General features: G+C 54.2%; 1 protein-coding gene across 12 annotated transcripts in view; it reads right to left on the reverse strand.

Moving 5' to 3' along the window:
* SSBP3 (single stranded DNA binding protein 3) overlaps window positions 1-27,017 on the reverse strand; it is a 56,927-nt gene that overhangs the window by 14,873 nt on the left and 15,037 nt on the right. For all 12 annotated transcript variants that reach the window (XM_052800350.1, XM_052800354.1, XM_052800349.1 and 9 more), the window contains exon 5: window positions 4,318-4,407. In XM_052800350.1, the coding sequence (XP_052656310.1) occupies window positions 4,318-4,407 (90 nt within the window). The remainder of the gene's footprint in view (window positions 1-4,317; window positions 4,408-27,017) is intronic.

Below are 27,017 nucleotides of genomic sequence, written 5' to 3' on the forward strand. Positions count from 1 at the left end.
AAGGCATCTTGTGTTGTAAAATACCTGCCCCTGCCTACCGGTTTTGACATTAGAAAATACTAAAACAAATTAGATGGAGATTAATTAAAGACATGCCTGGGTCTCTTGGATAGGAGCTTTATTTCTACCGAAGGAGAGGGAAGTTTTGCAAGTTGTCAACAAAAAAATAAGATATCCCTGAAGGAGCCTTTTGGAGAGATGCTCCAGGTGCCTTCGGAGAGGACCCCGGTCGCCTTCCAGCACGTGGTGCCGGGTGAGGACCCAACCGCACCTTCTCGAGAGAGGGCAAGGCAAGGCAAGGCAAGGCAAGGCAAGGCAAGGCAAGGCAAGGCAAGGCAAAGCAGGGCAAGGCAGGACAAGGCAAGGCAGGGCAAGGCAAGGCAACACAAGGCAAGGCAAGGCAAGGCAAGGCAAGGCAAGGCAAGGCGGGCCAAGTTCCCCTGCAGACGGCGGAAGGCAGCCGTGGGCAGGAGCTCTGCTTCGCCTGCAGCTGGGGCTCCCAACTGCAGAAGCCTGGTTTTAAAGAATATGTTTAACACAAGCTCTTCAGGAAACAAACCCATGTCAGCCGGAGCCAAGAACAGTCACCTCCATCTGGCTGGAGCACCCGAGAGAAAGTTGACTGCAAATCCCACCATATGCTCCAGACGCTCGGTACAAAAGCCTCGGGCATCCTACTAAACTTCCAGAAAAAAAACTTTCTCCGACGCTTGCTTTTCCTTTCCTCCAGCTCCTAAGCCACCTTCCTTCAAACCCTGTCTGGTGCAAGGCTGATACCGAGTTCTGCCCTGGGATTTTGGGAAGGGCAGCCTGGTTTTGCGACTCTTGTGCCACCTCGCCGGAGCTGGTTGCCCACAGCTGGCGGCACCCGCGGAGCGGTGGCGAATCCCACCGAGACGTCAGGACAGCCGAGCAGGGGGAAAATGGTGGCATCCAAGGAGGGAGCAGGACAACATGGACCTCTTCCTATTGCCCCTGGCTTTCCCATCCTCACCCCGGTGGGTGACCTTACCCGAAGAGACGTGCCTCGGGATGCAGGGAGGAGAGGCAGGGAGGGCAGGGGATGTCGGGGGGGTGAGCCCCCCGGGTTCCAGAGCCCCCCATCCTCCCCAGTTCCCGAGGTCTCTCTGCATTAGGGGGCAGTGTGGGAACACCGAGCAGCCGGCGCTTTGTTTTGGTGCATCTCGGCGCCGAGCCGCTGATGCATAGCTAACGCAGCCGCCGACATTGATTTATGGTCAACTTTCCATTTCATCAGCGCGCGGGGTACGGGGCGGCGCGGGGAGTTTGCACTGGGGAGAGGAGGCATGGCTGCGGTGGGGGGCTGCTGACTGCCCACCCCCCCCATTTATTTAGTCTTAAGAAGGTGTGGTATTAATTGCTTTCAATTTTTAATTTTCCTTCCTACATTTCCCTGGCACTCCCCCCATCCCTCCTTTGAGGGATCTGCACCCCGGCATCAATCCAGCTTTCAAAACAAAAGCAGGAACGCCTCTGATGACCTTTAGGAGGATGAGCAAAGGTTTTGTTTGCTCATCTCAATGGGACAAAGAGAGAGAGATTTAAATAAAAGCATCTACCCACGCCGGCCGTCAACCCAGCCACCTTTTGTCCGGAGCGCAGCCCGATGCCGTGCTGCTGGCTGGCACCACGCAATGCCCCGGCACCCCAAGGGCACCCAGGGCCTCTCCTTTCCCATCGTTTTGGGAAGGTTTTGGGAGACTCTGCAGGCTGCAGTTCCCTTGGCCCCCAGCCCGAAGGTCGCTGCTGAGCCCCAGCGCAAGGAAGGGACTCTCCCTGCAAGACAGCAGCTGCGGACGGGCGCTGCAGCCTGGACTCCTCCTCTCTTCTCCCCTTCCCAGCGTATCACTTCTCCTCCAAGCTCGCTCCCACGGATTTTTGGGCCACTAGCTCCCAGGAATGGTCCGTGTCATTTTTTTCCCTTTGCCAAACAGCAGTGCACATCCAAATGCGTGGGGCTGGGGGGGTTCATGCACCCCCAGGGCAGCAGCACGGGGCTTCACCAGTGACTCCCTTCTTATCTCCTGGTGCCCCACCATGCCAGGACAGGATCAGGCCCTCTAAACCCTCTCAAAAGCAGCCTGCCTATGCCCTCTGCCATCAGGGATATCCCTTGCAGGTCCCTGCTGCCTGCAATACGGTGCAGAAGAGCGAGATGCTGAAACCCCCCGAGCCCTCTCCATCCTCCGGTCTCCTGGCATGAGGAGGGCACTGGCCGAGGTGGTACCACCAGGAACCTCACTCACTCCTAAGGCTGGCACACCAAGGTCAGGGAGAAGTCCTTTGCATCTCCCGTGACCTTTTTGGTTTTGCCCTCTTAAGTTCAGCGCTTTAATTTCCTACAGAGATAGGGAATTACCCGAGCCACGACCAGCTCGCTGCCGAGCCTCCAGCCCACCTCTGCAAGAGCTGGTCTCCAGCACCTCCTGAAGCTGGAATGAGCTCCAGCACCCGCAATAAATCAGATGGGCTTTCATGGAGGCGATGTTCAGACTGTGTTAAAAGGTGGGATTTTTCTTCTCCCCTCCTCCCTTCCATCCCCAGGGCTGGGAGGAGAAACCAGATGTTGGAGGGCTTTCAGGAAAGGCAGGCTCTTGAGATGTCACATGCGAGCCATATGCATCGGCATCCATCCTCTCTTCCCTCCGGCAGCTCCGGGGATGGGCAGCATCCCCGCACACGACACCTGCACGGGTGCCATTACTTCTGCTGGGTTTTCAGGACACTCCCCCCACCCCGAAGGTCCTAAGAAAGCAGGGTTGCTTTTGAGACCCCCTTCCCCAGCAGCTCCTGGTCCAGCCGCACGAGAGGTAAGGAGCTAGGATGGGTTGTTTGCTCGTGCATCGGACCCTCAGTGCAAAAATGCTATGGGAAGGCAGAAAGGAAAGCAGGGGGGACAGCCTGGAGGCTGTCCATGGGAAGAACTGTGTGTGAATGCACAGCATGTCTGGGGAGATGCGACTCCTCTTCCTCACCCTCCGCTCTTGGGCAAAGCCAACCCATACTCTTGAAGCCTTGCCCTAACTTCGTGCCAGTTTTGCAGCCCTCGCAGCTCTGCGTGAAGCAGGAGCCCCAAAGGACAGTCAGCTTCGCTGCGGGGCGAGATCAGGACTTTTGGAGACACATTTCTTGGAAGCAGCAGCTTGGCACTCGAATTGCTGGCAGCAGCTATGACCTGTGAGATAGTATCTCTGCTGTTGGCTTCACCCCGTGCCGCCGAGTGCTGCTACAAGATTTGCCTGTTTTAGGGTTCCCGATCAATATCGGATATTCTTACTTTGTCAGAAGCATGTTCAGGAAATGGGATCTCTCTAAAAAAAAAAAAAAGACAGGACCCTCCTTCCCCCTTCCCATACACACACAAACGGTGATATCAGGCTCAGATATCGCCACAATAAATCACAAGTGCCTTATCGAGTCTGCCTGTCTACTGCCTGAGAAGTTCTCCCATATACAAATCACAAGCCCAGATAAAAAAAAAACAGCTTGCCAAAACAAATATTCCTTTCAACTCTTATCCCATTTGTTACATGAACAAGTGTTTCTTCCTCAAGAAGAAAGATTTTAATGTACCGAGAGCTTACGCTGCTGCAAACCAGTGCAGCTCGCGCCGTGCAAAGAGATTCCAGAGAAACCCAAAAAAACCCCCACGGTTCAAGTTTTGAAAATTCCTTTTCTGTGTGCTTGTCGAGATCCTTTCCATCAGCGTCACTCCAAACATACGTTACCCCCTCCTCGGTCAGAGCTCAGCACGGGAGAAGGAAGGAGAGAGGGGACTTTGGGGACTTTGCTAGGTATTTGCTTACAAGGTGTCTCCACGGCATTCGGGGACTTGGCTGGAGCCGACTCCTGCCTGCAGCCACAGCCAGCGTTTGTTAATGCTTTCAGTGATTGCATTTGGAAAAAATCAAGCGGTTAACCAGAGGAGGGGGAAAAAGTTTCAGGAATCAAAATCCAGAATGTTTTCAATTATGCACGTCTGTTAGGACCGGAGAACAAACACAATCCCAACCCAAACACAAACCAAGCAGCTTTGGAAAAAAACATCAGTTGTAAATACACAGTAACCTCTTCGAGCAAGAACAAAATTTGCTTTTAAGGCCACAAAAAATAGAAAGCAAACGTGGAAGGACAGCAGAACACAAGTTATTCCTAGACAGGTCAGCTACGCGGGCATGCTGCTTCCCTAGCATCCCCTTGGAAAAAAAAAACACAGGCACGACAGCGCTGACACCCAGAGCGTAAGCAAACACGTGCGCGGTGTGGAGACGAGCATCGGGAGGAGCGGCAGCCTACCTGGAAGAAACCGGGCGGGATGGGGCCCCCCGGCATCCCGTCGTTCGGGGGAATGTTTCCAAGCACGGGACTCGGGGCGGCAGCTGCGCTCTGCGGGGAACAAAACCAGGACAAACATGGTGGGTTTGAGTCGGAGTTGAGAAAAAAACACATTAAAAAAGCCGCCTGTCCTGCCACACCACACTGACTCAATTAGCTTGTTACCTCCAGAGCCTCGAGCATCACTCCCCATGCCCCAAGCATCGCTCCCCGTGCCCCGAGCATCTTCCCCCCACGGGGGAATGAGCAGAGGATGCTCGGAGCCAGAGGGGCACAAGCCTCTGCGATTCATCCATGGAGAAGATGGCTGCACAAAACCCAGGGATAATTCTGGGGCTTATTTATTCATTTACCCAGGCATTTAGCCTCATCCAACGTGTCACTTCAGGCAGTAGCTGTTTTAAGGCTTTTTAAATGCTTCTCTTCCCTCACCTCCCCCCACATGCTCGCCGGTTCAGTTCTGCCCTCTGAAAAAGACGCCTCCCGGACCTCACCAGCATGCCAAAGTTTTATTGTGAATTTCCAAATTCATCGCACCTGATCTGTGGGGTCATGCCCCCCCTCACACCTCCCCAGGACGAGCCACCCAAGTGGCTCCAGCCCTGAAAAGGAGGGACGGGGTACCCAGACACACCGCTCATTCCTGCTCAGCATCTCTATTCATATTTACTTCCTCTCTGTGATGTACATGGACAGACAAAAGAGGTTTTTCTGGTGCAAGGAGCAGCTCCGGCAGTGCTGAGGGAAGGGTGGCATGCACCAAACCACCCGGGGAAAGCACCAGCACGAGGGGAGGCTCCTGCCCAGAAGGAAAATGGTAAGAAAAAGATATTTCCCTGAAGACCCCTGCTGACACACATCCCTGCTGGGTTAGGAGCGGTACCCGTGCCGTTGAAGTGCACTCTCGTTTACCCATTGCCAAACAAACCCCCATTCCCAGGGCAGTTACGAGGGAGCCTCAGGGATATTAATTGTGTTTGGATCACTGACCTACTCCCTCCACGAATCTTTACAGTGCACTAATCCACCTAAAACAACGTGGCAGGGCCGAGGAAAATCGTCCACCACAAAAAAAAATTTTTTTGGTTTTACTCCAAAGCTCAGAGCACCCCAACCCCACCAAACCCCGTGTCCCAACAGCAGCCGAGCCAGCCCCGGCCCCCGACCGCATCCGATGTGGTGACAACCACAAGATGCGAGCAGAGGGCAGAAGCCGAGGTGTCAGGACTTGGGCAGCCCGGAAAATTAAGGATTATTATTAAGGACTAAGGCTTGCCGAGGTGAGACCCCAATGTCTGGCTGGGAATCTCGCTATTCCGGACCATAAAGCCCTGCAGAGGCAGGGGAGCACCAGGCTAAGCGCTGCCTTGTGCCTTGCCGGGGACCACCTCTCGTGCCCCCCTCCACCACGCTCTCCGGCAGGAGCCAGCGTGCAGGATGCGGGATGAAGGCCACGACCACGCCGGATGAGCGGTTGCTTTTCCCACCCCAGCACCTCAGAGCTGGAAGCGCCGGAGACGACGGCACGGGCTGATTCCCCAAAAAGAGACCCCCCCTTCACGAAATAACCCCCTGTGGCTATGGAGTCCTGCGCCTCCGGGCACAGCCCACACCATGCTCCCCCCGTGCCCCCAAAAAGGCATCCCGAGCAGCCTTCCTCACATCAACAGCAAAGGCCAGATCTGAGTGTTTTTACAGTTAATAAAAAAAAAAGTCCTGGCAGGAAAAATAAGCCTGCCCATTCCAGGCTCTTTTTATACATCAGACGGCAGCAAAAATAGACGGGAGAGGGAGTGAACCCAGTTCTCCCCCTCCCTCCATCCCCCCAAGTGGGTCAGCTATAAAAGTAAAACCAAATCTTAATCCAAGGCCATGAACATATTGCAGTTTCTCTGCAAAGCAGATGACGGTTCTTAATGCAAAAATATGTAAGACCGAGCCCCAAACTGCAGCGAGCCCATTTGGAATTTCCTTTATTAAACCCTCTATCACGCAAAACGCTTCTCTCCCAAGGCGGCGAGCGCTGCAATAAAGCTGCCAAGGTGATATTTTATGGTTTCAAGAGATTTCCAGCACACCATAATCCTTTGCTGGGGGAATCTCCCAAAGCGAAACGGATCCCAAAGCGGTGTGGAGTGAGGATGGACACGTATTTGGGGATCCAGGGGGAAAGTACACTGCCCTCCTCCTTCCCTCTGCAACAGGGAGTGGAGGGAGGAGGGCAAAGCAGCCAAAGAAAATCTTGAAGCAAATGCCCATTTTTCCCCAAAACCGCAGAGTATTTTTCCGCGTTAAACACCCCAAAACCTCACCTATGCCTTCGCGGCATAAACGGGGATTTAAAGTTCCTCGCACATGTGGCGCTTGGCAGAACTCGGTAATTAAAAACCCACAAGTGCCCTGAGCATATTGTAGGATGGGAGCCAAACTGGTCAGCCCTTGATGAATGATTTACAAGGCTGCGAAGTGACATTTTATTTCTTTTTTATTCCCCTCCCCATCACTGCCGCTAAGGTAAACACGGAGGCACCTTTAGCCCCACAGAAGCGATGGGAGCGCAGCCGTGGCTGGAGCAGCTCTGCAAAACCCTTGGGGTGTGCCAGAAAAGAAAGGAAAAGGGGGAAAAAAAGACACTGGGAACAAATTTCCCAAACCCCGAGGGTGAGCACCCAAACCCCAAGGGTGAGCACCCAAACCCCAAGCACTTTCCAGCACCCATTTCCAGAAAACCAGGACTTCTTTGCCCTTCCAGCTCTCCCCACCGGGCTTATTTCCACCATTTTGGCTCAGAAACTCTTTTTAGGGACTCCGGAGACTTCAGCTGGACTTTGCCTGCCAAGCCCCTTTCACCAGGTGAATGTCTAAAAACCCCCAACACCCCTCCCCGGCGCAGGTACAGGCAAGACGGCGATGCCACGGAAGCCGGCAGGAGACGGGAAGCACCGGCGCGGTGCAGGAGCATGAAGCCCGCTGTGCCGCCGTGTCCAAGCTGGCGGTAAGCCGAAAGCACGTCCAGCCACACGAAGGACCCCGTTTGCATGCGACGCACCAAATTTCCTTCCACCAATACACGCCGGAGACCACTGCCGGAGATGAGCAAGGACAGCTCTGGCACAGCCAGCATGCCGGCTCGTTTGCCTTTTATTAGATGGTAAATTTGCTCCATGTTGGAAATAAAATGCAGTTCCTGGGGCACGCGTATATAGATATATACACACATACGTATGTAAATATATATATTTTTTTTTTCTCTCCCACATACATTGGATTTTTTCCCCCTTTTTGGTGGAAGCCAGCGGAGCAATGACAATCTGGATCGCCGTGTTTCGCTTCCAAAACGAAGCTCTCAGTTAACACACCGGCTTGGTACGCCAGCAGATGCCGTCTAAGCCTTTAAATCGCACACTAATTGCACTAATTGAGCTAACAGTCTCTGTTTCGTCTCCCTACCCTGAGTCAACCAGCGTCTTCTGGTACTGCTGTAGAGATCCAAGCTGTTGACTGTAGTGTTATTTTGTCAGCCATTAAACGATTCATCAGAGTCATTAATTGATTTATTACCGCTGCCTGCGAGTATAGCTTTGCAAATAAAGAAGGATGGAGGTCAGGAAGCAATGGAAATCGGACAAAACAGCACAGCCAGGAGCTGGGCACTTGAATTATCGGTAGGAGCCCGCTCGGGCAGGGCCACTGGCATCAGGTTATGGGGGAAAAAACAGGGGAAAAAAAGAAATAGATGTGCTGTTTGGCTGCGCTGCCAAACCAGTTAGGTTTTTCAGCTACAATCTACGTAGGATGTAAAAGGGCTATTAAAACAGTCTTGTTTTCTTAACCCAATCCTTAGGAAGAAACCAGGTTATTCCGCCGTATTAATTGCATTTAAGAGCGGCAGGGAAGAGGCACCGGCGCGGCTGCACCGAGCAGCTCCCCGGCCCCCAGAGCCACCCGAGCATCCCGAGCTGCCCCGCCAGCATTTTGGTGTCACCCGAATTTGCTTTCCCAGGCCAGCTGAGCCGGGAACACAACTCACCTCCGCTCGTCCCACAGCCCTGGGAGGAGCTGCAGACCGGCGCTTTTATTTATTTACTCTCTTTAATGCAGAGTTTAGGTCTTTGCTAGGCGTGAAGGTTTGCCGAGAGCAGGGTGCGGCGAGCCGTTTCCTGCCCCCCGCCCTGCGGCAGACCCGACCCGAGAGGAGCTGTGAGGCACCACCGAGGCCAAAGGGGTTTCGGGGGCTGAATTTAAAAACCAGAGCAGCCAGCGCAGAACCGGCGGGCCGAAATCGCCGCCGACAGCACGCCGCTGCCCCCAGCCCCGGGGAACCCCTGGTAATAAAAGGCAGCACCCAACAAGGGCAGGTTTGGGAAGCTGGGGAGCTTTTTGGATGCTCTGTCCGCACGGCAGCCCTCGGGGTGCTGCAATGGGATTCTTCCTCCGCATCCCCGTTGCTGGACAAGCCTGAGCCGCCTCCAAGAGCATCTCGAAGGTGGGCTAAGGCGCCGCAGCCCGATGCATCCCATCCTGCAAGGCTCCCAGCGTCACGGCGAGACCATACCCTGCGAGGTGGCAGGGCATCAGCCGAGCCCCAGTTTGCCACCCGCCCAAACTTGCCACGCTTCACCAGCACAAGCGATGGTTTCTATTAACTATGAAAAACAGGTTCCCGTTGGCGGTATTTACTCTGCCGTTAAACGCGAGCTGGTGTCCCCACCGCACGCTCCGGGCGAGCAGCTTTGGGTCGCGCAGGCAGCTGCGCAGCTTGCCCCAGCATCCTGCGGCTGGCTTTCACCAAACACTTTTTTTTTATAAATAAAAATAACCTCCAAACAGTGGTGCAAGGCGCTGGCAGGCAGCAGAGAGGATGCTCCCTGCGTGGGAAACACCACCAGTACCAGCCACTCTGCCTGCCCCAGCCTCCATCAACCCGGCAGCGAGATGGGGAATGGAAAAATATCTTCATGGCACAGACCTAAAACCAAACTAAGGATGGCTGGACCTTTGCTTTTTTGGCTCAAGATGTTTTTGCCCTCGTTCTCCTCTCCAGAAGAGCGGACCGGAGAATTTTGGCTGCATCTCACACCTCCCAGCTACAGCAGGAGCAGCACAAGGCACTCGAGGGCAGCTGCCTCCGGTACGAGCGTGTGGGGATGCTTGGGACATGTTGGTGATCTGGTATCTATCTGTCCCCTTTGATTTTATTTTTTTGCCTAGAGCACAGGCTTTGGAGCCTAAGGAAGAAATCAGCGTGCAGGTCAGGACTTAAGCAGGCTGCGTAAACAGGTAATACGGAATTTAATTGGACTCCAGTTAAGCCTTTTCATCTCGTTAAAGCTGCCTTCATCTTATATAGCCAGGTTTTAAATTTAATAATAGAACCCTCCCACACCTCGCAGTAACCCGATTAACGCCGGGGAGGACGGCACGCCAACCGCTTCCTCCGGACCGAGCCCTCGGATGCTCTCCTGCATCAGTCCCCTCTGCGGGTCGGTGCCAGCATCTGGGTTGCATCAACGTGCATGAAAATAAATAAAACACCAGCCCACTACAGTCGATGCGAGTGTGATCGCCGGCCCACGTGTCGGTAGCGGGCACCCACTGAGGCAGTCACTTCAAAACCACGGTGCTTGCAGAGCCTCTCGGGTGGGCTCAGGGTGTTTTTGGGGCACGCCGTGCTCCCCAGCTGCGGTACGCCGGAGACCGTCCTGCTTCCTCCGCTGCAAGCCACTTGGCTGGATGCTCCAGGAGACAAAACAAACTGGGTTTGGTTTATTTTAGGGTAAGAGAAGGTAAAAGGAGAGTGGGGTGAAGCTTTGTGTATTAGCAAGAGGAAGACATATAAAAAAAAAAAAAAGATTAAATGGGCTTGCAGCAGTATCACCATACCACCCAAACGCCATCACCGCGCTCCCGTGGGACACCAAGCTGTGCACACAAGTTCAGCGTAATTATACTTCTATGATAGCACAAGCTTTTTGTGCTTATTTTAAATACATCACCTGCAAGCCGCCTGGTATGGGAAGTCCCAGCACACAAAGCCCAGCGTACACCCCAGCCGGGAACAGCCACGCTCGGCCACTTTTTTCCCCCTCCTTTAAAAAGAAAGAAACAACCCCCAGCCCCCTATTTTCCCTGAGCTTTTTAAAAAAAAAAAAAAAAAAAAAAGGCATAACAGTTGAATGGTGTTTCAAGCTAATACGGGTCTTGTCTTTCCCCCCCCCCCCTTGTAAAGGATAATCTGAGACAGCAGCTTCGGCCACGAAACAATAGGATTTTAATCTCTTAAGTCGGCGTCCCCCTTATCCCCGGGAAGGAAACCCCTTCAGTCATTTACAAGTTTGTAAATAAGGCTCTTGGTAGCATCTCGCGGACATCTGCTCCGCCAGCCCAACAGCGTTCCTGCTAACATTTACAAACATCCTTACGCAAACACCCAGCGCGCTCTGCTGAGCTGGCTTTCTCTAAATATATCCCAAGGAAATAACTTGGCAGGGCTGCAAAAATTTCACAGCAACTGAATTAAGGGGGGGGGGGGGGGGGGAGGGAGGGGATAAGCATAGGAGGTGTAAAACAGACCAAATGCAATTAGGCTCGTTTTTGCACGCACGTGTGTACAGAAAGGTTTACAAAGGGAAACTTCTGGGAAGTTAAGCTGGGCTTGCTGGCAGTGCTTTCCCTGACTTAGGAAGGGCTTTGCAGAGGAGAGCGCGCCAGGGCTTCACGCCACGTGGTCAGGTGCGCGGATGCATCCCATCCCTGGCATTTAGGGATGCGTTGCCACGGGCATCCCTGAGTCCCCCCATCCCCAGCTCGGAGCGAAGGTGAAGCCGAGGGTCCTGGCTCTCCCACTGCCGGCGTCTTCCCCGGCACAAGACCCACGTCCAGCCTACGCCTTAAAATCAGTGTACGAACCCTCCCCGCTGCCAAACAGCTCAAATGGATCTCGTGCAATTAGCAGCCTGGAAAGTGCTGTAAATACACAGGTATTAATTACTATCAATTCTCCTCTAATAATTCCAGCAACAGACAGGCCAGGCTCTTTTCCAGCAATCAATACCATCCATTTCAGGGTCCACCTGCCAAAAAAGTTATATAAAATAATTATATAAAATTTTCATTAGATAATGCAATTGCTTAGGACTATTAATCTACCGCTCATCTATCAGCACAGGATGCTCGGCCCTACCGAGGGCCACCCGGTCGAGCGGTACAGCTCCTCGCACCGACGACCTGTATTTTCTCCTGCACTGGACACTTGGCGGTTCCCGTTGGATTTGCTCCTGATGTACCTACACAAGCTTTATGCAAAGCTTACGGATTAAGTTCAGATTTTTAAAAATTATTATTATTTTTAAAACCAAAAGGGAAACAGCCCCAGCAAGCAAACCTGCTGGGAGAGGTAACGTGCCAGAGTTTTCTGCAAAGTTGCGACGGTTAAAGCAGATGGGAGTTGACTCCCCGTGATGCCCCTCGCTTCGCGCTGCTGCTGTCGGGGTATAATTATGTGGGCTTGCATGGCTGGATGCTCGTCGGCACGTGCACCGGCTCGCCTTCCATCCTTGCCTTAAGCATCACAGCTGAAATCAAGTCCTCTCCTTTACCGACCTTTGAAAAGCTCAAATTAAGGAAAAATACTGCCTCCCTCTCAGAAAAATAGTAATAATTTGGCGATGAGGTCCAAGGGAAGCTGCTGGCTTTGGCAGCTGGACTTCTGCTTCCCAGCGCCTGTACAAATCGCTGCTCCTCTGCCTTCTGCCTTCTTCCAGATTGAAATTGCCAAGCGAATTTTGGAAGGGGTTTTAAGAAAAGCTAGATTTAAATTGGTAATCTAATTTAAAAGAGAAAAAAAATATATAATCCGCAGCTTTAGAAAAATGCCGCGCCATTGCACCACGTGCATTTGAAAAAACATAGTTTTAACTTGTCCAAAGGATTTACTAACAACTAACGAGGATATTGCCAATCCCGTCGGCTAGCCGACGCACCGCAAAACGCCCTGAAGGCATCCAGCGCCCGGCAGTGATTTCCCCATTAAAGATGGGTGCAGATTAGAATTTTTTTTAAATTTTTTTTATTTTTGCCACATTGTGTTTTAGCTAGCAGATCTCATTGGTTGCTGTTTGCAGTCAAAAATAACACAAAATAAGCTGCGAGTCTGCATGGGGAACCAGTGATGGCCAGTACCTAACCTTTCTCTGGATCCAGGGAAGGGGATGAGACACCCCCCCCCGGCGCCTGCCTTTGCAGTGCAGTGGGAAACACTGTGCCCTCCCCAGAAAAACACCCATTTCCATTGTTGGGGCAGTGGGATGCTGTGGGATGGAGCACCGACACCCCAGCACAGCATCCAGCACTTCCCACCCCCGGTCCAGCCGGAGAAGACCAGGACCCGACTCTGCCCTGCGGGAAAACATCCCGGTTTTCTCCATCCTCTCCCGCCGCAGGGAAAGAGAGGAGGGAATTAATGCAAATACTCCCATTCTTGTCATGCACTTGAATGCCAAAATATCCCATTTGCTTAAGCCTATTTTACTGCTAGCAGCTGCCCCGGTATTATTCCCCGACACCAAAGGCAAAGGGCGAAAGAAGTTGGTCCGGAGCAGGTGAACGCCATCTGCCCGTCCCTGACAAGATGCTGACGGCCACCATCTTCGTGTATTAACACAAAGCCTGTTTGAACGCCTGCGAAAGGTTACGGCAGCGCTTTTCAAGCGCCGCCGTAACCTTTCGCAGGCGTTCAACCGGGTTTTGTGTACCTACGGAGGCGGCCGAGCATCCATCCCCACTCGCAGCGGCCCCTGATGGATGTGCCTGCTGATCTGTGAAGAGTAAAGTTTTTCCACAACAAGCCTTTAAAAAACCCCAAAATTAAAAAATATAATAATAACAATAACAATAATAATAAAAAATAATAAAATCCCCTCCTCTAACAAAGCGGTAGGTCAGCAAAAAGAAAAATCATCATTTTAAACAAAAGTGGCTTCGTTGATGTTTGAAGATGCTTTGTAGCATCTTCTCTGCATAGCATCTTCTATTAAATGTGCTGGTGAAGGGATGGAAATGCCTTAAATTGAGGTGGAGGTGGCAGCTGACTTAAATAAGGGCTGTGACTTGCTGCGCAGGTACAAAGTTCGGCACCTCATATAAACCCTGGCGAGGCGGATGGGGAGAAAAGCGGTGGACTTTGCACGGGAGCAGCTGGCACTGCTGCGGTGAGACCCAGGGCGGCCCGTCAGAGCCCTAAATTAACCAGGATGAATGGACTTAACTGCAAATTTTGAGGACTCCTGTATTTGGTAGCAATGATGGCTATGGGCTTTTGTCCTCCCCATCACCCAAACAGCACCCACCCTCCTGGGAGCATTGCCATGACAAGTCCACCAGGTTTCTGCACGCTCGATGCATCCCAAGAGGCAAGTATGGACTTGGAATTCCTTTAGGAGGCTGCGGTCGTGCTCCAAGAGCCGACCTGGTCCTCCATGAGCTTTTGCAGGGCTGGCAACACCAGGATGGCACAAGGAAAGCTGTCGGCAAACCCCAGTCCCAAGCAAGATGGGTTTTGCGATTGCGCGATGCCCTCGCCAGTGTGCATGGGGAAAAGCCATCGCACCTCAGCACAAATCCTACAATTTCCAGGGTGACGTTTTAAAAATGGTAAAAATATTCTGCCCTCCATGCAGTGCTTTACAGCGAAGTGCTGCCCAGGTACAGAACTGCGGAGTATCCTGCAACGTTTTGCTGTGGAGCTATGGAGCTGCAGTGCATCCTGCATCCCTGCATCCCTGCAGGGTTTTACTGCCTAGGTACGGAGCTGCAGAGCATCCTGCACCCCTGCATCCCACAGCAGCGGTGCCGACCCTCCCCGAGCCCCGGATGGCCACTGATAAGGTCACAATGTGTGCGTATCAGCATCCCGAGTGCCACATCCCAGGCTCGCCCGTCCCCGGTCCCTGGGAAGCGGGTCTGACCGAGCAGCGTGGTGCAGCACGGAGCACCACCGATGCTCTCTCCGGGCGAGCTTAAAGCTTGAGCGAACAGCTCAGGTTTGAAACGCGTCAAGCTCAAGGGAAGACGCAACACGTGAGTGTGAGGAGGCGGCGGCGGCAGGAGGAAAATCCCAGCTTTCCTCATCACCCGCCGGCACAGGATCCCACCCCGGGGCCGTACCCATCACTCTGCCCCGGCAGCACGGAGAACGGGCCGTGGCTCCGGGGGCATGGCCAAAACCAAAGCGGTGCTAATCGTCCCCAGAAATCATCCCTGCGCATCTGCCGGGGGTCAGAGATGAGGGGTTTTGGGGAGGGGGGAATTGCGGTAACTTTCCCCTCCTCTCCACTCATCTAATCCCCTGGGCTAATCCCTTCCAGCCATATGGAGCCCTCGCATCCCAAACCTGCCCCTGGGAAGCACCCGCGGCTGCCTCTCCGGAACCCATATCCCCCCGAGACCAGTGCTTTGGACCTCCAAAGTGGTGTATGGGTGGGGAAAGGGTGCGAGCCCCCCCCCAGTTCCCCAGGAGATGCCCCCAACCGCTGCACACATGGTTTCTGATGAAAATTCACACCAAAAATACTCTTTAAACCCAGGCGAGCGCAGCCCCTGTGTCCATTTGCCCCCCCCTTTTCTAACAGCAGGGTTTCTTGCAGTTATTTGTGGGTGCTGCCCCCCAAAAATACTGTTTCCCGGGTCTGGTAATTGCTCGAGGCATTTGAAAATTAATAGAGCAGCTAGAGCAAAGGACGGGAGGAGTAAATCTGACGTAAGCCAGCGTGTAATTCAGTGTTATTCCCAAGAACTGGTGGCTTTCTCCACAGCCGAAAAAAGCCAGGGGCTAAGCCAGCTTGGAGGGGGCGCAGATCTTCCCTGGTAGGCTGGGATTTTTTGGGAGGAGGAGGGTGAATGGGAAGAGTTTAATTTCCAGAGCTTTTTAACCATTTTGGCACATTCTGGAGGAGAAGAGATGCATATCGACTGGACGGGAGGGAATCCACTGTACCTCCTCACCTCCAGCCCTGCTTTCTCTTGCCTACCCCTACCTGGGATAGGAAACACCGCTCCAAAGTGGTCACACGTTTTATTTACCTTAATGCCACCTCTGCATTGCTTTGGCACTGCTAGCAGCGGCGGTCTGGGCACAGTCGAGCCGTGGGGCTTCCCTGCAGAAAAGTCGCTCTGGGATTGTATAACTGACAAGGTGCATGTTGGGCTAGGGGAGGATTTCTGATAAAAATGTGGGTTTTTTGAAGTAGTCAGGTTTTTTTGCATGCTCACAGAGTGGTTTGGTTAGATGAAACTGCAAGCTATGTTACCCTTAAAGCTTACAAAACATTAATTATTTCACTTCTAAGAGTACCCCTCCCCATCAAAATAAGGCAGTTAATACAAACCCCCATTTATGAACTGGGAGCTTTTTGAAGCAGGCTCTGGAGGGACCCTATAAAACCAGCATGCAAACCCCTGCCCCCTGACCCAGCAATAAACTAGTACGTGAGGCAGGAAAACTTAAAGTCTTGAGAGCAAGGGGAAAAAAAAAAAAAAGAAAAAAAAAATTAGCCCCAGGCTTTCAGACAGCAGAGCGGGGGAGGGAGCAATGTGAGAGCATTGAGCATCACTGCAAGGTCTTGTTTAGACTGGCAGCGCTGGGGAAAACCTGGTTACAGAGTGGGTGGGCAGAGTCCGAGGGATGGATGGGGACGATGAGCAGAGAGAGAGGACTGGGACGGTGGTCATGGCCGTGAACCGCTGATGGAAACTTCCCGATGGGCTTTTTCTCTTTCTTTTTTTACGTCCACCATTTGATATCCGTAAGTAGGAGCCGCTCCTCCGCTCCCCGCAGTCAGAGCCGCTCTCGCAACACCCCGACACAAGCCCGGGCACACCGCCGGTGGGTCTGCCCTGGCAGCACGGCCCCCACGGCACCCTCCTCCCCACGGTGACATGCCTACGGGTGCCAGGTTGTGGCTCCATCGCCGCGACGAACGATCCTCGGTCCCCAAAGCTGAGCATCCCGCAACCTCCCAGCTCTGACGGCCGCTGCCCCTCGTCTCCCTGGGACCAAAACACCCCCAAATCCCACGGGGAGCCACGGGCAGACCCCGAACTCCCCAAAAGGCAGAAGATGCCCCGTGGCACTCCAGTTAGTTTTTCTAAGCCTTGGTACAAAGCTGGAGAGGACACCCTTCCCCTGCCCACCCCTCCTGGGCCACCTTGCTGATCCCCGAGCTGCCGGCAGCCCCGTGCCGTGCCGGCGAAGCTCCGGTGGTCTGCAGGGTTTCTCCCTCCCCCTGTCCCGGCGGGATGGAGCACCCATCGCCACAGCCTTCCGCACCCACCAGCATCTCGGTGGGCAACGGCCCCTCCTGGAAAAACTCTTCCAGGCTCTGGCATGGAAGCGACACGAGGGACGAGGGGCCTTTGTGCAGGCTGCACCCTGCTAAGCTGCAAAAAAAGCTGGGGACGGGGGGGGGTTCAAATGCTCCTGGTGCAAGGAAAGGCCCCCTCCATCGTCCCCCCTCCCTGGGCACCGGCTTTTGTATCGCCTTGGCCAGATTCGTTAACTCCCCTCCCAAAGCTGGGGCCTCCTCCGCCTGCAATCCCTGTGGATTTTACCTCCGGGCAAGAGCAAGGGGAAAAAAAAAGGGGGGGCAGCCCAGAGCCATAAAAGAGCCTGGTAAAAACAACAGACTGCGGTTGGGGAATAGATACATGATGGCTTTAAAAAAGCGCACCGCCGAGGAGAGTTTGATGGCTCTGCCAAAAGGAAAGAAGTGTCTTCCCACTTGCAAACAAGAGTTAATTATAGAAAAAAAGGCCCAGGAAAGTGTTAAAACCATCTGTGCCACGAGGAAGAGGCTGGGGCCGGGCGGGCGAAGGCAGCAGCGCTGACAGCTGCTGTGTACAAGCAGCCTGGACCGCTCCCCCCGTGCTGTGCCGTGCAGAGCCGTGCCGTGCCGTGCTATCCTCCCGCCCTGCCATCCTCGCCGTGCCATCCCTGCCATGCTACCCTTGCCGTGCCATCCCGCCAAGCCGGTGGCAGCAGCAAGCCACAGTGCTGCAAAGTCCCATCTGCCCCGGTACGTGCCGTGGGTCCCCAGCCGGACCCCCCCTCAGCAGCCGCCCTCCTGCACAGGTGCACGGGGCAGGAGCTCCAGGTTCGGCAGACGAGGCCACCACCAACTCCCAAAAGAGCCCCAGGTGGCACAGAAGGGACATCCCTGGGATGCACGCAGCAGCCTCACCAGGAGACTCATCCTAAATATTTCCCACCGAAGCATCACACCGGTACGTCCCAAGGGACGGACCTCTAGGCACCCATTTTTACCCCAAACCCTAGGGAAACGAGGCCCGTGCAATGATGCCAAGCGCCCCGTGTGGCCTCTGCCATCTCCTCGACGGGGCTGAGGATGGACGTGCCTCCTGCCGTGGGAAGGATGGGGTCCGTGGGAGGCCAGAGACCTGCGTGCCCGGCTGCAGCAGCACCGCCCGACCCTGCAGCCAGATCCCAACTGCTTCACAAATATTTACCTAGCTGGTTTTTAAACAAACCCGAAACGCCGGAGAGTTTAAAGTCCACGTCCCAAACAGCTCCTGTCTTGCTCTCGCCTGTCCCCGGGTCCCCAGCCGCCTGCCCGGGGAGCCTTGGGGCTCCTGCAGCCTGCCCCAACCCCCCGATTTTAAAGAAACTGCAGGCAGGCAGGCAGGCAGGCAGGCTCCTGCCTGGTCAGGCAGCCAGGCCAGCGGCAACACTTCTGCCTCTTATTTTATTAGGGACATTCAGGCTGGATGATGCCTGAACACGCAACTGGTGCATTTCAGAGGAGACCTCATGCTGATGAGCTTGCATATAGATTCACCGCAGAAAATAATTAGCCATAATTAAGGGCTTCTGGTTTATGGCTCCAACAATTGTTTAAACAGCAGAGCCCTGTTCAAATTAAGTTCAGGACTCGGCAGTAAATATTTCTTTACCATGATACAGTTTAGTTTCAAATTCCTGCTCCGAGAGCCAGCCTGGGCTGCTCACATCGGGGCCAGAGCTGCTTCTCCTGCGAGGAGGCACAGGAGCCGCGTGGCTGGACCCGGCCCCAGAAATCATGCTCTTTTGGAGCAAAAACCTGTTGGGGGTAAGAGAAGGGAAGGAGGAATGGCAGGAAAAAATTGCCGGGAGCTTGGAGAAGACAAGAGCGGATGAAGAGCAAGAAGGTGCCGCCGGCGGGTAGATGGCTCCGTGGCGTGACGTGGGCACCAAAGCCTGCAGCACAGCCGGATCGGCCGGTGTTTCGGCTCACCGAGTCGGAGGAGCAGTTTGAGGCTCTTCCACGTAGCATCTACCCACCGGGCCGGCCCCCACCCCACCTGCGGCGCTCCCTCCCTATGGACAACATATGGCATGTCTCACCTCATTAGAGACATAACTAGCAGAAATAATAAGCAAGTCTTAACACAAAATCTAAACTAATGCACTAGAACAAGCTCTTCAGCACCGAGGTTTTTCGGTATGCCCCCAAAACCCTGCTCCCAAAGCCAGCTGTGGTCCTGCAGCGTGCTCGTGCTCCACAGCACCAGCCTGGGCAATATCAACTGGGCAAAAGCAGAGTTAAAAGTGAAGATCAATATTCGTATCAAGGCAGCTTCTAAGGTTTCAGTTGGTTAAGTAGCCTTGAGATTTTGGCCATGAAGGGCGGTGCTGCTGGCATGGCCGTACGCTGCCCAGGGACACTCGGGTGTCATCTCTACAATTGCGATCTCCGGAGCAAGGAGCTGATGAGAGGGAGTCCTGCGTGGATGCAGGAACCACGCACGGGTGGAAACCTGCAAGCAACTCCACAACACGTATGCTGAAAGTTTACTTTTTTCTACTTTCTAATTAACACCAGCCCTCCGTTAGCACTGGCGAAGCAGGAACCCATCGGCATGCCACCGTCTACCACAAGGCACCACGCCACGATGCAGTCCCACCATGCCGTGATGCAGTCCCACCACACCGGACCAGGTAACGGACAAGAGAAGAGGAGCCCATATGATGGCCTGTGTGGGAACTCTGTCCCCAGCACGGTGGGGACATCGTGTGGGGATGCTGGCCCTCAGCCTGGGTAATTTCTCCTCTCCAAGGCAGGTCCTGAAGCCACCTCGGGGTCACCGCGTATGGCAAGCCCAGATGTTGCTGCAAATTAGTAAAACTCTTTCCACTGTTTTCTTCAAGGAAAAGGGATGTTTTCTCCCATTACCGCTTCCTCCAGCAGATGAAACCTCAGAAAGTCCTGGAAGCAAAACCCTGATGCTGCTCTGCCACCCAAAAGGGCATCTTCATAAACATTTGGTGCCTCCCCAGGACAAGCCAGGAGCACCACCGGCTCCCACCAACGGCAGCGTTTTTCCGAGTATGATCTAGGAGCGCCGTGGGAAGCGCACAGGGAAAATGGCCGTATCATAAACCACCTCAACTTTATGACCTGAACGTTTTAAGATGTAGCAGGAGCCTTTGTACTGTGGCCATAACTGCAATATATCAGTTAGCCATCGCTTCCACCAAGATCTAGCACTCTAGATTTTGCAGCAAACGCTGACTTAAAGACCCATATCAAATACATTATGATACCACTGTTTCCCGTTACCCACGCTGATGATTCAATTAATTTAAAAACAGCAGTGAAATTTAATTTTGCCATTAACCCTGCAATCCCCAGCAACCGCCAGCTGGGAAGACGGCAGCCACCTGCCCAAGTTTGGATGGACCAAAGGGGTGGGAGGAGAGTGAAGGGACGAAAGATGAGGAAATACGGATGTGAGTGGATAAACAGGGCAAGGCAGGATCTTTTCTAATGCCTTTGCAGGGGTGGAAAGAGTAGGAAAGTTTGCAGGAGAGACGGGACAGGGAGCAGACAAGGGGTTGCAGAACAGCACCTGCAAAGGGCTTTATTCAAAACAGGCTCTTGTGGAAAAGGCTCGCTTTCCTCCTTCCGCTGGTGCAGCTCAAATTCATGTGGTCCCGCACAACTCCAAAGACAAACACGATGCGGAATGAAAAACACACCGGTGGCCACCCTCCGGAAGGGCAACCCCTGGAGCCTGCCCGGGTCTCGCCTCGGATCCATCAGTAGGGCCAAGGGTTAACAGGAACCGTCAAATGGAGCGCGAACTCCATAAAGGCAAGCTGTTCTTTCAGGGGGGTAAAAGGTTGCCCTTTAGAGATCTGCAGTGACGGTTTGCACGTAGGCTCAGGCCTCAGGTCAAGCGGGGCTCACCCATCGCTTCATCGGGCAGCCCCAGCTCACCGCAAAGGAACAGCACAGAAGGGACACAGCCGCCCGACAAGCTTTCCTCCCCGACACGTGGCCAGAGAAGAATAGTTAGCCCAAGCAGAGCTCTCCCATCTGCTTTTGTTTTCCAGTCTTCAGTCCCGGGCTCCGCTAAAGGCCCTGAAGTCACCGGGCATCTGTTCTCCTCCACCCATCGCAATCTGCCAGCCACCGCCGCTCTGACAGCCATCCATCACGCCGTAATACGCTGACCACGAGACCCAGTGGGACATCATTTTCAAGTCAAATGCAGCAGTTAGCATAAAATAAAGCATTGCCCTGGTTTGGTTTTTTTTTTTTTTTTTTTTTGACGATTCCGCAGCTGCAGCTAGGGACTCGGTATGCAACAAAAGTGAGGGGGGAAAAAAGGCACAGGAAAATGGCAATTCTACTCTTCTGAGTCATAACAATTATGACGTTGTGATAAGAAACGTTTTCTATGAATTTTTAAGTACCAGTAATCCTGTTTTGCAATTGTCCCCCGGGAACAAGGCGACAGATTGAATGGGGCTGACAGTTATTTCCATCCTGACGAACACGGCTCCGACGCGCCGTCTCCTCCCTCCAAACTTCCCAGCCCGGCGTTTGGCCCACCGCTCCAGCTCCGGTTTGTTTGGTGCAAGCGAAGCGGAGCTGGCTTGGCCATCGGTGCGACTGAGGAAATCCCCAATAACCCTGCAAAAACCACCCCGCTGGCCCCAAACCCCAAGCATGTACTTATTCGTGCGCCCATAAAGCAGGGCTGCCCTCCAACAGCATGCACAGGGAGGAAACGCACCCAATAAAGTCCCTTTTCCTTGCATGTGCAGCTATCCCCTTGAGAAACCTTCAGCTGTGAGCTACGAGGCAAGTCGAGCATCTTGGTCCTCCCCGGTCCAGTCACAGCAAACACCCTCGAGGGTCCCCAGAAGATGGGAATCAACAGGGAAGAGCATCCCTTGACGTTTCAGTATTTGAGACTCCAAAATTTCCATCACTACCCTAAAACCCTGCAGATTTATCTCAGTGACATTGAAACGGGCTGCGGGAGAAGGCGGCAGGGAAATGCACCTTTTTGTTAAAGTCTTTTAGACCGGGAATAAAACCAGTTCCTTTTACCTCTTTCGTAAAATGAGCACCGTCATCAGAATCAGTGCCGAGGAGCGAATTTGTTTTGCAGAGGATCAAATAAATAATGGATGACGAAGGAAAGCTGCCACGGCGAGACTGCTCAGGAGATGCTCTGCTCTACACAGCCTTTCCCGATATGCTCCTTCTTACAGCTCCTCACGCCAGCACCAGCTCCAGCCCCAGCGATGCTCCCCAAACCTGGGTACCAAGGGGTGCACCGGCCAAAGCGACACGCTCCAGGACATCGGTGCCTTACGGCTGTTGTCTTTGGCAGCCCCGTACGTTCGACGGGGACGTCTTTCAATTGCCGGCAGGCAAGGAGAGAAACGTGGGATGCACTCCTGCAAACCCAGGGTATTGCACGGGCCCCGGGATGCAAGCAGCCTGGCACAGAGCAGCATCCCCAGAGGGAAGCCCAGCTCACTGTCCTCAGCGCTGGCCATACTCAGCCACCAGCCTGTCAATAAGTCTCAAACCTTTCAATAATATGTTAAAAAAAAAGAAAAACTGAGTTTCTGCTTCCCTGCAAGCAGTCACCCCATGCCTCTCCCACTTCTGCCCTGGGATTACTCCATGCCACCATCCAGCAGGAGCGGGGACGATGACCCGCACCCACCTACGAGGGAAGCCCGGGCCTTCCAAGACCTGTATAGCCAGAAGACATTAAAACCAGCCTGTCAATTTAGATGCAAATTTATTTTAGATGCGACAGAGGGCTTACGAAAGAAGGTGCGCTGGGTGCTGTTTGCTTCTGCTAAGGCTGTTGTGATTTGGCTCCCAACGGTGTCGGATGGGTGTTGGGATGGGTGAGCTGGAGGGATGGGTGCCGGGATGCAGAGGCTTTCACCTCCGGATCAGTCCCTGGCTGAAACCCGGCTCCATAATGACCAAAAGCCCTTAGTCTGAAGGCTGTGCGAGCTGCTGCTGTCGGAGAGGTGCAAGCACAGAACCGTGCCCACCACCACTGCCTCCTCCACACCTCTTCCCGGCAATCCTCGGTATGATGCGGCTGAAACCGGCACCCTTTGTTTTCCTTCCCCAAGCCCGGGCAGCCCTCCTCCTCCTCCTCCTCCTCCTCCTCCTCCTCCTCCTCCTCCTCCTCCTCCTCCCAGTCCCCACCACCACCGCCACGGGGGCAGGCTGCAGCCCCGCAGGTCCCGGGGCGGCTTCTCAGAAAGCGTAACCGTTTCTGCAGAAAGTTTGGCAGCTCGGGCCAATGGCAGGAGATTCTTTAATCAACTCAAATTGCATTTTCTGCAGATAAGTCTCCCACTCTTAGCCGCCAAGAAAAAGCCAGCCGGACGGCAGCAAAAAAAAAAAAACCCAAACCAACACAGCCCCCCCCCCCCCCACGGAGGCTGCAAAGTCACCGCACAAGCTCGCGGGGTGATTATTTATAGCCTTCCCTCTGCAAAAGCCAAAAATAATTGTTCCAGCCCAATTACCGAATTTCTGAACGCTCGGCTCAGGGGTAGCCACCGAAGTGCCGCGCCTCGAGCCGCTCGCAATATACTGGGTTTGTGTGGCAAGGTTTTGGTAGCGGTGGGGGCTACAGGGGTGGCTTCTGTGAGAAGCTGCTAGAAGCTTCTCCCGTGTCCGATAAGAGCCAATGCCAGACGGCTCCAAGACAGACCCGCCGCCAGCCAAGGCCGAGCCCATCAGCGACAGTGGTAGTGCTTCTGCGATAACATATTTAAGAAGGGGAAAAATACTGCTGTGCTGCAGCGGAAAGTGGAGTGAGAACATGTAAGAGAAACAACCCTGCAGACAGCAAGGTCAGTGAAGAAGGAGGGGAGGAGGTGCTCCAGGAACTGGAGCAGAGATTCCCCTGCAGCCCGTGGGGAAGACCACGGTGAGGCAGGCTGTCCCCCTGCAGCCCAGGGAGGTCCACGGGGGAGCAGATCTCCACCTGCAGCCCGGGGATGCCCGAAGGAGGCTGTGACCCCGTGGGAAGGCCACGCTGGAGCAGGTTCCTGGCAGGACCTGCGGATCTATGGGGTGAGGAACCCACGGAGCAGGTTTTCTGGCAGGACTTGTGACTCCATGGGGGACCCACGCTGGAGCAGTCTGTGCCTGAAGGACTGCAGCCCGTGGGAAGGACCCACGCTGGAGAAGTTCGTGGAGGACTGTCTCCCGTGGGAGGGACCCCACGCTGGAGCAGTGGAAGAGTGTGAGGAGTCCTGCCCCTGAGGAGGATGGAGTTGCAGAGACAACATGTGATGAACTGACCCCAACTCCCACTCCCCATCCCCCTGCACCACTGGATGGGGAAGAGGTAGAGAATTTGGGAGTGAAGTTGTGCATGGAAAGAAGGCAGGGGTAGGAGTAAGGTGTTTTAAGATTTGGTTTTATTTCTCATTACTCTACTCTGATTTGATTGGTAACAAATAAAATTAATTTTTCCCCAAGTCGAGTCTGTTTTGCCCGTGACGGTAATTGGTGAGTGATCTCTCCCTGTCCTTATCTCGACCCACAAGCCTTTTGTTATATTTTCTCTCCCCTGTCCAGCTGAAGAGGGGGAGTGATAGAGCGGCTTTGGGGAGCACCTGGCATCCAGCCAGGGTCAACCCACCACACGCAATTAACACCCAGCGAGGTGGGATGGCTAACGGTGGTGGGCATCTCCGGAGAGCCGGGATGCCGTCAGCCCAGTGGCACTTCCCAGATGTCTGGTTTTGGTGAGGAGCATGTGTCTTACGATTGTAACCTCCACGGGGTTGAGGTGGGGCTCCAAAGAGGCTCCCTAAGAAACTGCTGGGCTCTAATGAGGTTTCACTGCAGCCTGTGCTGAACCCCAGAAATGCCTGTAAAGGTCTGACCATGCACAGCGGCTGGGAACACACATGGACAAACATTGAGTTGGGTTCCTTCCACCCTTTGCTGGAGCCCGGCGAGACCAAAAGCCTTCTGCAGCCCTCTGCTCAGATGCCTTCCCCAGCCATTTCAGCCTCCCTCGGCTTCCCATCCCTCCTTATGAGCCCTCTGGTTTTGTTTGGAGAGTGTTTTTCCTCCTCCCTCGGCTCAACCCACCTACGCCGCTCCGCTGCCTTTTCCATCGGCAGCGAAGGCAGGCGAAGAGGAGCGACCGTGTTTTGCATGGGAAGAGGGGGAAGCGCCAGGCGCCCGCTCCGAGTCCCCTACCTCTGCACACCTTCCCCAATATAAAAAAAATATTACATATATACACCAAAACCGCTGGTGGTGAACCCAAGCCAAGGGGCAATTCAGGGCGGTACAGCTGCTGTGCTTGCAGTCAAAACTGATCTCCGAGGTCGGGTATCACACATTTTGGGGATGTTCATCTCAAGAATTCCATAAAAGAACAACGCAACCACCCGCAGCCCAGCTTGAGCCCCCCCAGGCAGGTGGAGAGCCCCCGGCACCGCTGCTGAGGACAGGCAGCAACTACTGCTGCCTTCGGAGGGAGAAAGCCCAGGTTCCCTTTGCACCCTACTTCTGCGTCTGCTGGCTTGACCCATTGGGAGGTCTCAAAAAAATACCAAGTTTTGTTATAAGTAGGTAAAGCTGAGGGAAACCCAGCTGCTCCAGTGGTCCCTGCCGAAGAGCCAGCAGGAGCCCAGCTATGGAGGAACCTGTGTGGGAACCCAGAGACGCTGCCACAGCAAACCCACAAATAAGCACGTTTCTTTCTTTTTAGAGATAGCCTAAAATTATTGGGGAGGAAGTTTTCCTTTGGTTATCTCCTTTGGGAGGCCCAGATACATTGTGCTGAGCTGCTCTCACGACAGCGATCGCCTGGGGTCCCCACGAAATGCACCCTACGCTGCAGAACACCCAGTTACCAGCACATGCTTCCAACTCAGGCAGCCAGTGAAGCTGCAAACACCTAAAAAACTCCCCCAAACCTGCCCATTCCCTTCCACACGACTCATCCCACCCCACCACCATCTTCACCCCGGGGATGACCCGGGGAGCTCTTCCTCCCAGGTGCAGAGGAGGAGGCTGCAGACCCTCCTGGGGATCCACCTCCATGGGACGCCTCCGACCTGAACCAGCTGGGGCTCAAGCGTGCCAGCTTGGGCTTCAAACCTACCTTAGAGGACCACCGAGCCCCCAGCTGGGAGGTATACGGGGTGGGGGGACCCCATCTTTACCCCCAGCAAGCGCTGCCCCCCCCCCCCACGAGGCTGCGCCGGCTCCAGCCGCTCCCGCGATCCAAGCGGAGCAGATGGCACGCGCAACACTTACGGCTTCGCTTTCCAGCCGCCATCGCAGAGCTGCTTCTCAGCAGGGCGGAGGCGGGGGGGGGAGACGGCTTTTTTATTTTTTTTTTAATTTTTTTTTTATTTTCCCTGGGAATTTTGATTTTCGTTAAAAAAACATGTATAATCCTGCGCTTGAGACCTGGGAGCCCCTGGCAGGCAGAGCGCAGTGCTCTGCGGAAGGACGGTGCGTGCCGGCTCATCGGCAGTCTGTCTGTCCGTGCCTGTGGAACCCGCTGACCGCCCGAAATCCCTGTTGAGAGGGACAAATCCTGGAGAGCCTCGCAAAGCAGAGATGGGGGGGAAAAAAGGGATGAAGCGATCAAAAAAGGGGCTTTCTAGGGATTCTGCTGGCTCACCTGGATTTCTTCCTTTTTGATGGCTCATCCCCTGCTCACCGAGGGGCAGCTTCTGCCTCTGCCACCCCGGTGGGGCAGGCAGTGGGTTTGGAGAAGCGTGCCCTGAGCAGAGGAGACCTGGAAGGAAAGCCGAACCGTGTTTCGGCTCCCTGGGACATCAGTCCTCCTGTCTCCACCAACTAAGATGGAGCAAGGGAGATGCTGTCCCACCCAAGGCGATGACAGGCTCTGGGGGCATTCGCCAGCTTGGGGACCGGACCTGCCTGGGTCCGATGCCACGGCACAGCACGGTCCTCTTGTCCTACACCGACGGCTCAAACCAGGTTTTTAGCTTCCTGGTGGAAGCCAACACCTAGAATGAGGCTGGGAAACCATAAATCTGGGCATCGCAGACACCAGATTGCTTTCAGCAGCCGCGCTCTGCACAGAGCTCGGCGATAAGTAACAAAAAGTCTGCGCTTTGCGCCGCTGATTTCTTGTCTGGGGATGCATAAAACCTGGGAGATGACAGATCGGCACCTCAGTCCAAGAGCATCCCCGCGCTCGCTCTGCCGGAGAGGCGGATAAACAAAGGCAGCCCTCCCCGGTGTCCGCAGGCAGCTGCCACCGCTGTCGTGCAATAGCGAGAGGGGGAAAAAAAAAAAAAACAAAAAACCAAAAAAACAAAAGAGGTC

Source organism: Harpia harpyja, chromosome 11, assembly GCF_026419915.1.
Source record: "Harpia harpyja isolate bHarHar1 chromosome 11, bHarHar1 primary haplotype, whole genome shotgun sequence".
In the NCBI taxonomy this organism is placed as follows: domain Eukaryota; kingdom Metazoa; phylum Chordata; class Aves; order Accipitriformes; family Accipitridae; genus Harpia; species Harpia harpyja.